The sequence below is a fragment of the Babylonia areolata genome, chromosome 23, assembly GCF_041734735.1.
Source record: "Babylonia areolata isolate BAREFJ2019XMU chromosome 23, ASM4173473v1, whole genome shotgun sequence".
NCBI classification, from domain to species: domain Eukaryota; kingdom Metazoa; phylum Mollusca; class Gastropoda; order Neogastropoda; family Buccinidae; genus Babylonia; species Babylonia areolata.
In genome coordinates this window covers 1,260,775-1,278,653 of record NC_134898.1, presented here as the reverse complement: position 1 = coordinate 1,278,653, position 17,879 = coordinate 1,260,775, and the positions used below count along the sequence as shown (strand labels likewise).

The following is a 17,879-nucleotide window of genomic DNA, read 5'->3' as shown; positions in this document are numbered from 1 at the left end:
CAGGTCAGTATGATATGGTCACAATCACTGCTACAATGACTGTCCTAAATACATCGTTTCCTGTTCACACACACACAGGTCAGTATGATATGGTCACAATCACTGCTACAATGACTGTCTTAAATACATCGTTTCCTGTTCACACACACACAGGTCAGTATGATATGGTCACTATCACTGCTACAATGACTGTCCTAAATGCATCGTTTCCTGTTCACACACACACAGGTCAGTATGATATGGTCACAATCACTGCTACAATGACTGTCTTAAATACATCGTTTCCTGTTCACACACACAGGTCAGTATGATATGGTCACTATCACTGCTACAATGACTGTCCTAAATACATCGTTTCCTGTTCACACACACACACAGGTCAGTATGATATGGTCACAATCATTGCTACAATGACTGTCCTCAATACATCGTTTCCTGTTCACACACACACACAGGTCAGTATGATATGGTCACAATCATTGCTACAATGACTGTCCTAAATACATCGTTTCCTGTTCACACACACACACACACAGGTCAGTATGATATGGTCACTATCACTGCTACAATGACTGTCCTAAATGCATCGTTTCCTGTTCACACACACACAGGTCAGTATGATATGGTCACAATCACTGCTACAATGACTGTCCTGAATACATCGTTTCCTGTTCACACACACACACACAGGTCAGTATGATATGGTCACTATCACTGCTACAATGACTGTCCTAAATACATCGTTTCCTGTTCACACACACACAGGTCAGTATGATATGGTCACTATCACTGCTACAATGACTGTCCTAAATACATCATTTCCTGTTCACACACACACAGGTCAGTATGATATGGTCACAATCACTGCTACAATGACTGTCCTAAATACATCGTTTCCTGTTCATACACACACAGGTCAGAATGATATGGTCACAATCATTGCTACAATGACTGTCCTAAATACATCGTTTCCTGTTCATACACACACAGGTCAGAATGATATGGTCACAATCACTGCTACAATGACTGTCCTAAATACATTGTTTCCTGTTCACACACACACACACACACAGGTCAGTATGATATGGTCACAATCACTGCTACAATGACTGTCCTAAATACATCGTTTCCTGTTCACACACACACACACAGAGGTCAGTATGATCATGGTCACAATCACTGCTACAATGACTGTCCTAAATACATGTTTCCTGTTCACACACACAGAGGTCAGTATGATCATGGTCACAATCACTGCTACAATGATTGTCCTAAATACATAATTTCCTGTTCACACACACACACAGGTCAGTATGATCATGGTCACACGTGTTGCTACGAATAACATGCTCAACTCAAGAACATTTTCAATTTACCATTTTTGGCATTTAGTGATTAGTTTAACTGCAGATTGGAAATCAGATTATGGTGCAACATACTTCTTCAGCAAGATCTTTATGTAATTTTGGACCTGCATAATACATTGCAAATTGTCTTCCATGATGTGTGTTAGACACGCAAAAAATATATGATAGTCATGTCCAGCTATGACCATCACAACAGCAGAGGAGGGAACTGCTGTCCCAACTATCTCAGCCAGAATTTGATAACAGAGGAAAATGTCTTGCCCAATACACACAAACCTTGATGAGGATGCGGCGTTTGGCCAGGTACACACAAACACACTTTGATAAGGACGCGGTGTTTGCCAGGTAGACACACACACATCTTGATGAGGATGCGGTGTTTGGCCAGGTAGACACACACACACACACACCCACCTTGATAAGGACTCGGTGTTTGGCCAGGTACACACACACACACAGACCCACCTTGATAAGGACTCGGTGTTTGGCCAGGTACACACACACACACAGACCCACCTTGATAAGGACGCGGTGTTTGGCCAGGTACACACACACACACAGACCCACCTTGATAAGGACGCGGTGTTTGGCCAGGTACACACACACACAGAGACCCACCTTGATAAGGACGCGGTGTTTGGCCAGGTACACACACATACACAGACCCACCTTGATAAGGACGCGGTGTTTGGCCAGGTACACACACACACACACAGACCCACCTTGATAAGGACGCGGTGTTTGGCCAGGTACACACACACACACAGACCCACCTTTATAAGGACGCGGTGTTTGGCCAGGTACACACACACACACACAGACCCACCTTTATAAGGACGCGGTGTTTGGCCAGGTACACACACACACACAGACCCACCTTGATAAGGACGCGGTGTTTGGCCAGGTACACACACAGACCCACCTTTATAAGGACGCGGTGTTTGGCCAGGTAGACGGAGCGCACCATGGTCAGGTAGGTATCCATGTCCCAGCGGTCAGTGCCGGGGGGCAGCGTCAGGTTGAGGTAGGCACGCACACTCTGCACTGGGGTCTCCTGGAACCGCTGGGGCAGCACACGCAGCCTGTCACAATGCACAGTGTGCCATCATCATCATCATCATCATCATCACGCAGCCTGTCACAATGCACAGTGTGCCATCATCATCATCATCATCATCATCATGCAGCCTGTCACAATGCACAGTGTGCCATCATCATCATCATCATCATCACCATCATCATCATCATCACGCAGCCTTTCACAATGCACAGTGTGCCATCATCATCATCATCATCATCACCACCGCCATCACCATCATCACCATCATCATCACGCAGCCTGTCACAATGCACAGTGTGCCATCATCATCATCATCATCATCACACAGCTCTGTCACACCACACAGTGTGCCATCACCATCATCATCATCATCACACAGGTCTGTCACACCACACAGTGTGCCATCATCATCATCATCATCATCACACAGCTCTGTCACACCACACAGTGTGCCATCACCATCATCATCATCATCACACAGCTCTGTCACACCACACAGTGTGCCATCATCATCATCATCATCACACAGCTCTGTCACACCACACTGCACACAGGTCAGCTTCAGGTTAAAGGTCCCTCTGACTTTCACAGTCATCGGGGCAGTGAACTCATATCCACTGTGTCCAGTGCTTGGCTTAGGAAGGCCAGGCCCAGTCCTTTCCTTTCGGGAACCCACTCAAACCTAGGTCAGGTGAGGAAAATGGGAGCAAAGTGCCTTTCCCCAAGGACACACCACGCGGAAACAGGGCCTCCAACTCTGATCACTGGTAACCCTGGATCAGACGTCCAACACCCGAGTCTGCCACAATGCCTTCATGTCATGTAAACCAACACGGAAACCAGGAAACGGCCAGTAGTTAAAATCAATACAATACACATAGTCACTCTTTTATGCAGACAACAGCATGGGTCTGATTCCAGTCTTGTGCAAAATAAGTCTGTACAGGATGGAAGAAAACAAAAGCAGCAGCATGATTCAAGAAACAAACTGTTTTACAGCACACTCAGCTACAATGTGAAACCACAGGCTCCACACACGAATCCACAGGTCAATGATTTTCAATGCTCTGAATCCACAAATCTTGATGCTTGTAAGTTTATCACATGCACACACTTAAGCTGAGCAGACACACACACAGAAGTAAGTTTACCACAAACACATACAGAAGCAAGTTTAACCCATAGGCTGCCCATAACTCGTCACTGCCAAGCATGTACGCTTCACTGCCACAATGACGAGGTAACTCGTCATCGAAATATTCTGACTTTTCCCTGGTTTGCATTCAGTTCCTTGACAAAACTAGTAGTAGCTTTAGCCTGGGGAATCTTTCTAGATTCTATTCGTAGCTAGAAACACCATCTACGTCATGAGGCAGTCCTTTATTTGAACGTTTTGGTTGGGTTACTGGCCGCAGTGCTTGCCTGACTCCTCTCCTCGCTCACTCAACAAAATGTCGGACTGACGCCATGCTCAAGACATGTGATGGTGGTGAACTCTATCAACCAAAGTTGCTTTCTTTAGCTGATGCTCAGAAAGAACTCAAGCATAAATTCCAAGGAGAAGACAGTGATGAATATTTATAAGACGATTTGATGTGGAGACTGAGGGGGCGTGGCCTCACATCCATATTATCACTTGCAGAAGTCACAATGCATTGTGTATCTATCCCTTTATAAAGAAAAAAAAAAAGTGGTTGTTTATGATTTTGTTTCCAGGTAACTCTTTGTCAAGAAAATATGATAAATAGCGCAAATTACCTGACTAATGTTTGTAATGAACAAGTTGAAAATATGACAAAAAACAAAACACTGATTTCAAAACAACGGCATGTCACTAAAAATATATAAAATGGGAAAACACATGTGTTATGTATTCTTTATTCATTAACCTTTCAGAAAATATATACTTTTATGGGTCTTTCTCCAATAACAAAGAGCACAAAATTTTTTGAAAATTTATACCCGTTTTTTGTGAAAAAACCCTGGCAAATAGATTTCACATAAATCTTATTTTCCTGGCAGCAAAAGGGTTAACACACACACACATACAGAAGTAATTTTACCACACACACATACAAAAGTAACATATAAAAGCATGTTTACCACACACACAGACGTTCACCACACACATTATATATGAAGGAAAGTAACCAAACACACATACCAGAAGGAAACTCCAGAACGTAAAGTTCTCCCCGAAAGAACAAAATAAAACAAAGAAACAAAACAAAAACCCCCAACACCCAAGGCCTCACCTGTCCAGACCCAGGACCTCAGAGTTGCCGTAGTCCACATACAGAACCAGCACCGTCTGGCTCTCACGGAACATCTTGACCACCAGGGCCCGGTACCACCGATTGTCGCTGGTGTAACAGGCACTGCACACCTGGCCCGGTGCTGGCAGTTCTGTGAGTGCGGGGGTCTGCGAGGGGAGGTGGTTCAAATCCTCCATCAGCTGAGCGAAGCGGGCAAGGGCTGGGGGCAGCTGGTTGTCAGAGGGGCCCTCACACTGCTGCAGGAACACCTGGACACAGCACACCACCACACTGTCACTGTCTGTCTTCACAGTATCTATATACACCACAGCACACCACCACATTGTCACTGTCTGTCTTCACAGTATCTATATACACCACAGCACACCACCACACTGTCACTGTCTGTCTTCACAGTATCTATATACACCACAGCACACCACCACACTGTCACTGTCTTCACAGTATCTATATACACCACAGCACACCACCACACTGTCACTGTCTTCACAGTATCTATATACACCACAGCACACCACCACACTGTCACTGTCTGTCTTCACAGTATCTATATACACCACAGCACACCACCACACTGTCACTGTCTGTCTTCACAGTATCTATATACACCACAGCACACCACCACTTGTTCACTGTCTGTCTTCACAGTATCTATACACACCACAGCACACCACCACACTGTCACTGTCTTCACAGTATCTATATACACCACAGCACACCACCACACTGTCACTGTCTTCACAGTATCTATATACATCACAGCACACCACCACACAGTCACTGTCTGTCTTCACAGTATCTATATACACCACAGCACACCACCACTTTGTCACTGTCTTCACAGTATCTATATACACCACAGCACACCACCACACAGTCACTGTCTTCACAGTATCTATATACACCACAGCACACCACCACACAGTCACTGTCTTCACAGTATCTATATACATCACAGCACACCACCACACAGTCACTGTCTTCACAGTATCTATATACACCACAGCACACCACCACACTGTCACTGTCTTCACAGTATCTATATACACCACAGCACACCACCACACAGTCACTGTCTGTCTTCACAGTAACTTTATACATCACAGCACACCACCACTTCTTCACTGTCTGTCTTCACAGTATCTATATACACCACAGCACACCACCACTTTGTCACTGTCTTCACAGTATCTATATACACCACAGCACACCACCACACTGTCACTGTCTTCACAGTATCTATATACACCACAGCACACCACCACACTGTCACTGTCTGTCTTCACAGTATCTATATACACCACAGCACACCACCACTTTGTCACTGTCTTCACAGTATCTATATACACCACAGCACACCACCACACTGTCACTGTCTTCACAGTATCTATATACACCACAGCACACCACCACTTTGTCACTGTCTGTCTTCACAGTATCTATATACACCACAGCACACCACCACTTTGTCACTGTCTGTCTTCACAGTATCTATATACACCACAGCACACCACCACTTTGTCACTGTCTGTCTTCACAGTATCTATATACACCACAGCACACCACCACACTGTCACTGTCTTCACAGTATCTATATACACCACAGCACACCACCACACTGTCACTGTCTGTCTTCACAGTATCTATATACACCACAGCACACCACCACACTGTCACTGTCTGTCTTCACACATATCTATATACACCACAGCACACCACCACACTGTCACTGTCTGTCTTCACAGTATCTATATACACCACAGCACACCATCACTTTGTCACTGTCTGTCTTCACACATATCTATATACACCACAGCACACTTCTTCACTGTCTTCACACTTTACAGCATATATATAGGTACATGCACACACACACAATATATATATATATATATATATATATATATATATATATATATATATATATATATATGTATGTATATATGCGCATGAAGACAGGACTGTGAGGAGTGAGGAATGAGGATTTTGAGGAGTGAGGACTGTGAGGAGTGAGAAGTGAGAAGTGAGGACTGTGAGGAGTGAGGACTGTGAGGAGTGAGGACTGTGAGAAGTGAGGACTGTGAGAAGTGAGGAGTGAGGACTGTGAGGATTGAGAAGTGAGGACTGTGAGGAGTGGAAGTGAGGACTGTGAGAAGTGAGAAGTGAGGACTGTGAGAAGTGAGGACTGTGAGGAGTGAGAAGTGAGGACTGTGAGGAGTGAGAAGTGAGGACTGTGAGGAGTGAGGACTGTGAGAAGTGAGAAGTGAGGAGTGAGGACTGTGAGGAGTGAGAAGTGAGGACTGTGAGAAGTGAGAAGTGAGAAGTGAGGACTGTGAGGAGTGAGGACTGTGAGAAGTGAGGACTGTGAGAAGTGAGAAGTGAGGACTGTGAGAAGCGAGGACTGTGAGAAGTGAGGACTGTGAGAAGTGAGGACTGTGAGGAGTGAGAGGTGAGGACTGTGAGGAGTGAGAAGTGGACTGTGAGGAGTGAGGACTGTGAGAAGTGAGAAGTGAGGACTGTGAGAAGTGAGGACTGTGAGAAGTGAGGACTGTGAGAAGTGAGAAGTGAGGACTGTGAGGAGTGAGAAGTGAGGACTGTGAGAAGTGAGGACTGTGAGGAGTGAGAAGTGGACTGTGAGGAGTGAAGTGAGGACTGTGAGAAGTGAGGACTGTGAGGAGTGAGAAGTGGACTGTGAGGAGTGAGAAGTGAGGACTGTGAGAAGTGAGGACTGTGAGGAGTGAGAAGTCAGGACTGTGAGGACTGTGAGAAGTGAGGACTGTGAGGAGTGAGAAGTGAGGACTGTGAGGAGTGAGAAGTGAAGACTGTGAGAAGTGAAGACTGTGAGAAGTGAGGACTGTGAGGAGTGAGGACTGTGAGGAGTGAGAGGTGAGGAGTGAGGAGTGAGAAGTAAGGACTGTGACAAGTGAGAAGTGAGGACTGTGAGAAGTGAGAAGTGAGGACTGTGAGGAGTGAGAAGTGAGGACTGACCAGATTAGGCAGCTCCATGTGGGACACCAAGGCGTGCAGTGAGGACTGTGAGGAGTGAGAAGTGAGGACTGTGAGGAGTGAGAAGTGAGGACTGTGAGAAGTGAGGACTGTGAGGAGTGAGGACTGTGAGAAGTGAGGACTGTGAGGAGTGAGAGGTGAGGAGTGAGGAGTGAGAAGTAAAGACTGTGAGAAGTGAGGACTGTGAGGAGTGAGAAGTGAGGACTGTGAGGAGTGAGGACTGTGAGGAGTGAGAAGTGAGGACTGTGAGGAGTGAGAAGTGAGGACTGTGAGGAGTGAGAAGTGAGGACTGTGAGGAGTGAGAAGTGAGGACTGTGAGGAGTGAGAAGTGAGGACTGTGAGGAGTGAGAAGTGAGGAGTGAGAAGTGAGGACTGTGAGAAGTGAGGACTGTGAGGAGTGAGGACTGTGAGGAGTGAGAAGTGAGGACTGTGAGAAGTGAGGACTGTGAGGAGTGAGAAGTGAGGAGTGAGAAGTGAGGACTGTGAGGAGTGAGAAGTGAGGACTGTGAGGAGTGAGAAGTGAGTGAGAAGTGAGGACTGTGAGGAGTGAGAAGTGAGGAGTGAGAAGTAAGGACTATGAGGAGTGAGAAGTGAGAAGTGAGGAGTGAGAAGTGAGGACTGTGAGGAGTGAGGACTGTGAGGAGTGAGAAGTGAGGACTGTGAGAAGTGAGGACTGTGAGGAGTGAGAAGTGAGGAGTGAGAAGTGAGGACTGTGAGAAGTGAGGACTGTGAGGAGTGAGGACTGTGAGGAGTGAGAAGTGAGGACTGTGAGAAGTGAGGACTGTGAGGAGTGAGAAGTGAGGAGTGAGAAGTGAGGAGTGAGAAGTGAGGACTGTGAGGAGTGAGAAGTGAGGACTGTGAGGAGTGAGAAGTGAGTGAGAAGTGAGGACTGTGAGGAGTGAGAAGTGAGGACTGTGAGAAGTGAGGACTGTGAGAAGTGAGGACAGTGAGGAGTGAGAAGTGAGGACTGACCAGATTAGGCAGCTCCATGTGGGACACCAAGGCGTGCACCGTCTGGTTCTTGTCACCCAGTTTCTGCGTGGGCAGGGGGCAAGGCAGCTGAAACACACCACACACCCACACCCCATCATGAATCAACAACTGAAACACACCCACACCCCATCATCAATCAACAACAGCTGAAACACACCACACACCCACACCCCATCATCAATCAACAACAGCTGAAACACACCACACACCCACACCCCATCATCAATCAACAACAGCTGAAACACACCACACACCCACACCCCATCATCAATCAACAACTGAAACACACCACACACCCACACCCCATCATCAATCAACAACTGAAACACACCACACACCCACACCCCATCATCAATCAACAACAACTGAAACACACCACACACCCACACCCCATCATGAATCAACAACAGCTGAAACACACCACACACCCTCATCAATCAACAACAGCTGAAACACACCACACACCCACACCCCATCATGAATCAACAACAGCTGAAACACACCACACACCCTCATCAATCAACAACAGCTGAAACACACCACACACCCACTTTCATGTCACCACACACTGTCACACACACACACAGCCCACCAACTATCTTCATTCAAACTATTTTCACAAAAAATGCAATGACACCTTCTCTCACACCAAATATTCACTGTTATCATAAAACCTAGAACAGAATCCCCATAAACTGCTGGTCGGTCAGTGTCAGAGCAGAAAGAGGAGAGTTGTCCCACCTTGACGATGTCTGCGATGTCGTTGCTACGCTCATAGAACACGTTCATCTTCAGCTGTGCAGACTCCGCCAGCTGCAGCATCACGCTGTCCCCCTTCTCCCCGTCACGCAGCACCACCGCCAGGGGGCGCTCCTCCACGCTGCCCTGAAACAGGGGAAACAACTCTGTCAATTTTCTTCTTTTCCACCCAAATATTCAGTGTATTCTTTTGTCTTCTAAAAATCCAGGTTATCTTTCCCTGATTGAGAGTTCTCTCATCCTGTCAATATTTAAGTTATGATTATATTCTCCATTCATTTTCCTTCGAGAAAACATACTTTTACATACTGTTGAGCATTACCCTAATTTTTGTGAGAAAAAAAGAAAAAAAAGAGGTTATTTTGCAAAAATCACAATTCCCAAAGTGGAAGGGTTAAAGTGCCCTATTTACCATGAGCCACTGGAGCACACTCCAGCAGGGGTATGATTCCTGTCCTGTGTGAAGTACTGCTCCACTCTAACACAGCAATGTAAGTGGCTGTGGTTACTACCCTCCTATCATTCATCATTTCTGTTCTCCACTCTAACACAGCAATGTAAGTGGCTGTGGTTACTACCCTCCTATCATACATCATTTCTGTTCTCCACTCTAACACAGCAATGTAAGTGGCTGTGGTTACTACCCTCCTATCATACATCATTTCTGTTCTCCACTCTAACACAGCAATGTAAGTGGCTGTGGTTACTACCCTCCTATCATACATCATTTCTGTTCTCCACTCTAACACAGCAATGTAAGTGGCTGTGGTTACTACCCTCCTATCATACATCATTTCTGTTCTCCACTTAACACAGCAATGTAAGTGGCTGTGGTTACTACCCTCCTATCATACATCATTTCTGTTCTCCACTCTAACACAGCAATGTAAGTGGCTGTGGTTACTACCCTCCTATCATACATCATTTCTGTTCTCCACTCTAACACAACAATGTAAGTGGCTGTGGTTACTACCCTCCTATCATACATCATTTCTGTTCTCCACTCTAACACAGCAATGTAAGTGGCTGTGGTTACTACCCTCCTATCATACATCATTTCTGTTCTCCACTCTAACACAACAATGTAAGTGGCTGTGGTTACTACCCTCCTATCATACATCATTTCTGTTCTCCACTCTAACACAGCAATATAAGTGGCTGTGGTTACTACCTTCCTCACACTACATCACTTCTGGTGATATAAGCACTGTCCTGTTTGACAGCAATTCAAAATAAAATTGGAGTATAAAAATCATGTTTTAAAATTGCGCTTTTTAAGTCATAAACAACAATACATGGACGCATGTAGTTTTGTCTTTTTACCTGAATCAGCGCGGTGAACTGCTTATTGAGGATGGTGGTGTTCAGGAACCGTATGTAGTCCTCTGGCAAGAAGCCGTCCTCAGACACCTGTAGGCACACACACACTGTCAGCATATACATGGACACCAGGGTGGGGGAAGTGGGAGGAGGGTGGGGGGGTTGGAGGCTGTAGGCATGTCTCACTTTATCACACACCCAGTCACCCAAGGAAAAAAAAATCTTGTTTTAGTCTACAGATCAATAAAAACCTGTATTCTGCTATCAAATATGTGATTCTCAGCTTATCAAATCTTGTCTTGAAAAACCACAATTCTTACTGAACTCTAACTGCTGTGTGTGTACTTGAGAAGCTTCACAGCCACACATGCATGTCAAAGTTGGGTGTCAAGGCTCTTTGCTGTGTGTGTTACACCCAATCTATGAAATTGCCCATTTCATGAAATGAGCAATGCCATGTATGAATTTTAAAATATCATTGGCATTGCTATTGCTCAAGGCTTATCATTATGGCATGGATGCGAGATAACAATCTGCTCAGTGGACTTAACGGTCCCCTGTTTGTTCAGCAGACCAGGAACAGCATCTACCATGAAGCAGTTCAGATGGCTTCCTGTCAAGCACTTACTGGCAACATGCCTCCATGTGGCCTAAGGTCACATACAGTTACCAGATGAGTTTCTCACCAGAATCTCGCCAGCAATTCAGAAAGAAGAACTAGAAAAACTCCAAGAGGACAGCACAGACAACTCTAGCCCTTCTTCTGTGCATGACCCATCGCTGTCTTCAGGACTCACATCTGCTGACAACCCACCACCAGCTCCAGGATGTTCAGATCACTCCATGGAAAACCCTTCTCCATTCTCCACAGAAAATGTACATCTGATAACTGAGCCACCCTCTGCAGATGACACCAAGTTATCTTCCACAGATGACCCACAGACAGCTTTTAGACCATCTTCCATTGGAGACACCTGGATCAAACAATATTGTACCCGAGAACCCACATCCAGCTAAACGTCTATGGAAGAAAGCAAGGTACGGCCTTGAACAGCAGGCCAAATGAACGCTTGCACACAGCACCACATCACTTCGGGCAGTTGGTGTTGGAGACAAAGTGGCTGTACCTGTTTCTCAATCTGACCGCACTAAAGCAGACCCACCGAATTTAGTAGGTGTCGTGTTAGAAGCAGAAGAGACTGGCTACACAAGTGGCACAAAACTTGACAAAGGCAAACTTGCCAGAGACCAATTTGAGTTCATTCAGTGTGCAGGAAATTGTGCAGAATATATCTTACCAGAAGTGCTCAGCATCTGTGAAATTGTTCGGACACAAAGTGTGTGTGGCAGTCAGGGATACCAACAATGCCATTGCATGAGTAACTGAATTTCAAAACACTTTCTGTCTGAAAACTGCAACAGTGCCTGCCACAGCTACAATTCCTGTGACAATGTTGACCACTGAAAGTGAGAGAGAGAGAGAGAGAGGGAGAGAGAGAGAGAGAGAGAGAGAGAGCGAAGGACTTGTTCCAAACCAATGGTGTACAGCATTTGGACAATCAGAAGCCAAACATGAAACAATAGTTTTAAGATAGATAAATTACTGAATTCAATCTGAATAAAGGAATTTTAAAAACATATACAAGTATGATCTCTGCTGTGATTGAACCAATCCTATAGCTCTATGTATCTATAAAAAAAAAAAATTAAAAAATCATTCATAATAGTTGCTCACTTCAGGAAATGGCCAAGTTTTCCATTGCATGAAATGGGCAATTATCATGCTCATTTCAAGAAATGGGCAATGTCACAGATTGGGTGTAACATCTACAAAACATTTACAGCCATATAATTACATTTATTCTTCTGATTATTATCGTCAGTATTATGATGTCAAATATACAACAGTGATGGATAGTGACAGTTGTACAGGTGTTCAGGTGACATGCTTCACCAGCGACACTCACCTGACTGCCATCCTGAAGCCTCAGCTCATACACCTGTTCAGGTGTGGCACACAGTTCAGGTGTGATCAACTTCAGGTTCCTGGCCAGGACATGATCCGTGTTGCCGTAGTCTATGTACTTCACCTGTAGGGAAATCCCCAACAATTTCATACCAGTACTCTTCCTGCCATGTGACTTCAGTGTGATTATGAAATTACAACAATCCCTGCTTTAACAAGGAAACTAACAGCCATCAAGCAAGTAATCTTTTCAGTTGAGCGCACTTTCTCTAACACATGATGTAAGAGTGAGTTTAAAATAACAGCTATCCCTGCTTTAACAAGGAAACTAACAGCCATCAAGCAAGTAATCTTTTCAGCTGAGCGCACTTTCTCTAACACATGATGTAAGAGTGAGTTTAAAATAACAGCTATCCCTGCTTAAACAAGGAAACTAACAGCCATCAAGCAAGTTATCTCTTCAGTTGAGTGCGCTTTTTCTTAACTTGGTCTGTTCCATAGGTCATAGACTCCCCCCAAACATGATATTTCTGTTATTCCATAACAAAAATGACTTCCTTCAGAATGGTAAGCATGAATGCCAACTCCACCTGACAGAACTCATTCACTCTCCTTACATCGTAACGTTTGCCATCAAGGTACAACACACTACCTGGTGACAATACCACAATTCCACCTCACACACTACACACACACACACTCTTTCTCTCCTCACCTTGACATGTTTACCATCAAGAGACAACACACTAAACACCACCAGGTGACAATGCAACACAACACACCACAAAGTACCAACAATTCCATCTCACAAAACAAACGCGCTCCTCACCTCGACACGTTTGCCTTCCAGGTGCAAGACTCGTGCCCGCAGCCACAGATTATAGGTGTGGCAAAACGCAAGACACACCTGCCCCTCCGTCACCTCCAACCACCCCTCTGGGGCCTCCGTCCGGCTGTACTCCTGTATCGTGTTCAGCACCTCCTCTATGCTCTCCACTGTCAACACACACACACACACTGCTTCAAACACACTGCCTTTCTTTCTGGACCCATACCGGACTTTCTAAAGCATCTGCTGCACCCTTTCTATCACTCCATCATTTTTTACAGCTTGAAACAAATTTATTTTGTCCAGTTCTCATGTCCACTGACTGAGCAACACTCAAGTATAAATGGAAAACTTCAGCCTTTTAACAGACTGATATGATGGTATGTTGGAGAAATGGACACGGAACACCAGTGAAAAGTACGGCACATTGATATATTACATAGGTGACACACAGAACATCATATTCATATATTACACAGTTGACACACTGAGGAATGGACATAATACACCTGCATAAAGGATGGCACATTGATATATCACACAACACACACAGACACAAACTACTAACACTCACACACACACAGAGACAGACACACATACACAAACACACAGATATAGACATACACACACACACAGATACATACAGACAGAGACACACACATATAAACCACACAGACAAGAAACAGACACAAACACACACGCACAGAGAAGAAACAGACACACACACAAACATAAACACACACACACAGAGAACAAACACCAGACACACGCATAAACACACACACACAGAACGAACACCAGACACACACATAAACACACACAGAACAAACACCAGACACACACATAAACACACACACACACAGAACAAACACCAGACACACACATAAACACACACACACAGAACAAACACCAGACACACACATAAACACACACACACACACAGAACAAACACCAGACACACACATAAACACACACAGAACAAACACCAGACACACACATAAACACACACACACACACAGAACAAACACCAGACACACACATAAACACACACACACACAGAACACCAGACACACACATAAACACACACACACACACAGAACAAACACCAGACACACACATAAACACACACACACAGAACAAACACCAGACACACACATAAACACACACACACACAGAACAAACACCAGACACACACATAAACACACACACACACAGAACAAACACCAGACACACACATAAACACACACAGAACAAACACCAGACACACACATAAACACACACACACACAGAACAAACACCAGACACACACATAAACACACACAGAACAAACAAACTCCATACCTTCAGTGAGGTCCTGAGCGTAGATGACGCCCTGGGTGTCCACGTGCACAGGCATGACCAGGATGTGGGTGGAGGGGGGCGGGGGGTGGGGGGCCACAGACAGGGGGGACTGCACCACAAGGGGGCTGTCCTCCATCAACTGTCGCTCCTCCTCAGAGGATGTGTTGGGGGCCACAAAGTCTGTCAGGTTGGGCCGACTGATGAACATCCCCCTCAGTGGGGAGGTGGGTGGGGTCAGGGCCTTGCTTCTGTAACATGGACAGGGCAACTTGGTGATAGTGGTGGTGGTGGTGATGGTGTGGTGTGATATGCTGTGTTGGTGTGGTGTGGTGTGATGTGTGGTGTGGTGTGTGTGTGTGTGAGGGGGGGGGGGGGGTGATGGGGGGAGGGGGTCAGGGCTTTGCTTCTGTAACATGGACAGGGCAACTTGGTGACAGTGGTGGTGGTGGTGATGGTGTGGTGTGATATGCTGTGTTGGTGTGGTGTGGTGTGATGTGTGGTGTGGTGTGTGTGTGTGTGAGGGGGGGGGGGGGGTGATGGGGTGATGGGGTGATGGGGGGAGGGGGTCAGGGCTTTGCTTCTGTAACATGGACAGGGCAACTTGGTGATAGTGGTGGTGGTGGTGATGGTGTGGTGTGATATGCTGTGTTGGTGTGGTGTGGTGTGATGTGTGGTGTGGTGTGTGTGTGTGTGAGGGGGGGGGGGTGATGGGGTGATGGGGGGAGGGGGTCAGGGCTTTGCTTCTGTAACATGGACAGGGCAACTTGGTGATAGTGGTGGTGGTGGTGATGGTGTGGTGTGATATGCTGTGTTGGTGTGGTGTGGTGTGATGTGGTGTGTGTGTGTGTGAGGGGGGGGGGTGATGGGGTGATGGGGGGAGGGGGTCAGGGCTTTGCTTCTGTAACATGGACAGGGCAACTTGGTGATAGTGGTGGTGGTGGTGATGGTGTGGTGTGATATGCTGTGTTGGTGTGGTGTGGTGTGATATGTGGTGTGGTGTGTGTGTGTGAGGGGGGGGTGATGGGGGGAGGGGGTCAGGGCTTTGCTTCTGTAACATGTACAGGGCAACATGGTGATGGTGGTGGTGTTCTGTGTGGCGTTGGTGTGGTGTGGGGAGGGGAGGGTGGGAGAGGATGAAGGTGGGGGTGGGGTCAGGGCTTTGTGTAACATGGACAGGGCAACTTGGTGATGGTGGTGGTGTTCTTCTCTGTGTGTGTGTGTGTGTGTGTGTGTGAGCAGGGAGGTGGGCAGCATCAGGGTTTGCTCCTGCATATGGACAGTGCAACTTGGGGGTGGTGGTGGTGATTTTCTTCTGTGTGGTGTGTGTGTGTTTTATGTGTATGTACACACGTGTCTGTGAGAGAGTGAGAGACAGACAGGTGAGAGAGACGCTTAGACACTTTAATGCCACTGGCCATGAGGTCCTTATGACATGGATGAATGTGTCAACATACTTTCAGTGTGTAACAAACCATTATAATAAATGAAGATGGTGAAAGCAAATAATGAAACAAAAAGTTTCTTCTGTGAAGACAAATGATAGCAACCAATAGGCCACCCAACATGTAACTCCGTTCATTCATCGATCAATGCACCATGCAACATATTCCTACACTGGCTACAGAAGAAAATGAGAGAGACAGACAGACAGAGAACAAGAACAATTGTTTTAGTTGATGAAGGCTTTTGCTGTTAGTTTCGGGGCCCATCATTCAAAGGGGGAACATTTTAACAAAACGGACATGAACATACAATATCAAATAAAATATTTAAGAAAAAAAATGAACCACATAACCAGTCTTGTTGTACATTACTGATTTGGTTAAATATTTGTTTTTGTTTTTTCTAATCAAAAGATTTTGTTTTATAAACTGACAAGGCTTCATAAAGATCCCAACACTTTTCCAACCCGGGAAATGGATCTCACTTTTCCAAATTTCTGTTTCTTCATTTAGTATGCTTCCTGAATGAATTAAGTTCTTGGTTGGGTGGTACTGCTCAAGGCTTTTATAAATAAACATTCCAAGACTTTTCCCAGCCCTGGACATGGTTCTGACTTTTCATGAACCCCACAAACAGAAAACACAGATGAGGTTTAAAAACAAAGAAAAAGAAAAAAGGGCAGGTGCGGCAGGTGTGACTCACTTCCTGACAGGTATGGCCAGGCCGCAGTCCTGCAGCTTGGCGGCCACAGACAGGTAGCGGTGTCTGATGGGCTCCAGGGCTGTGGCCGGCAGGGTCTTCTCCACCACGAGGTCCACCGGCAGTCCTAGTCCATCCACCCTGCCCCCCTGCAAACACCACATCGTTAACCATCACCACACATCACATCCAAAGAGACAAGCACCACCATACACCACATTACCACATCCACAGGGATAACCACATCACCATCACTGTACATCCACATCCACAAACAACCACCACATCCACATTACCACAACACCACCACATTACCACACCACCACATCTACAACCACCACACACCATATCCACTACATTACCACAAACACATCACATTACCACATCAACAACCACCACACACCACATCCACAACAATCACCACATCCAGAACCACCACCACAACAACAACCACACACCACATCCATAACAATCACCACATCCAGAACCACCACCACACACCACATCTACAATCACCACAACAACCACACACCACATCCAGAACAACCACATCAACAATCCACATCCATAATCACCACACACCACATCCACAACCACCACCACCACCCATCATGCATGCTTGGTAAGTTCTTGTTTCTACAATGCACTGATGCTGAAACCGATTACAAGATCTATAACGTGTATTTGATCTTCTGCAGGCATATACACTCAGAGATTTCAGGCACTAACAGGTGTGGACATCTGTTGACCTGGGAGACTGGAAAAATCTCCACCCTTTACCCACCAGGCACTGTGACTGGAATTTGAACCTGAGACCCTC

General features: G+C 45.8%; 1 protein-coding gene across 1 annotated transcript in view; it reads right to left on the bottom strand.

Moving 5' to 3' along the window:
- Positions 1 to 1,196: 1,196 nt before the first annotated feature.
- Positions 1,197 to 17,879, bottom strand: part of LOC143298256 (RING finger protein 17-like) — a 57,881-nt gene continuing 41,198 nt past the window's right edge. The window contains exons 31-40 of the mRNA XM_076611070.1: positions 17,063 to 17,208; positions 14,918 to 15,165; positions 13,577 to 13,743; positions 12,749 to 12,871; positions 10,785 to 10,871; positions 9,444 to 9,587; positions 8,682 to 8,768; positions 4,683 to 4,951; positions 2,290 to 2,449; positions 1,197 to 1,211 (exon numbers count right to left, since the gene is read on the bottom strand). Coding sequence (XP_076467185.1) covers positions 1,197 to 1,211; positions 2,290 to 2,449; positions 4,683 to 4,951; positions 8,682 to 8,768; positions 9,444 to 9,587; positions 10,785 to 10,871; positions 12,749 to 12,871; positions 13,577 to 13,743; positions 14,918 to 15,165; positions 17,063 to 17,208 — 1,446 coding nt within the window. The remainder of the gene's footprint in view (positions 1,212 to 2,289; positions 2,450 to 4,682; positions 4,952 to 8,681; positions 8,769 to 9,443; positions 9,588 to 10,784; positions 10,872 to 12,748; positions 12,872 to 13,576; positions 13,744 to 14,917; positions 15,166 to 17,062; positions 17,209 to 17,879) is intronic.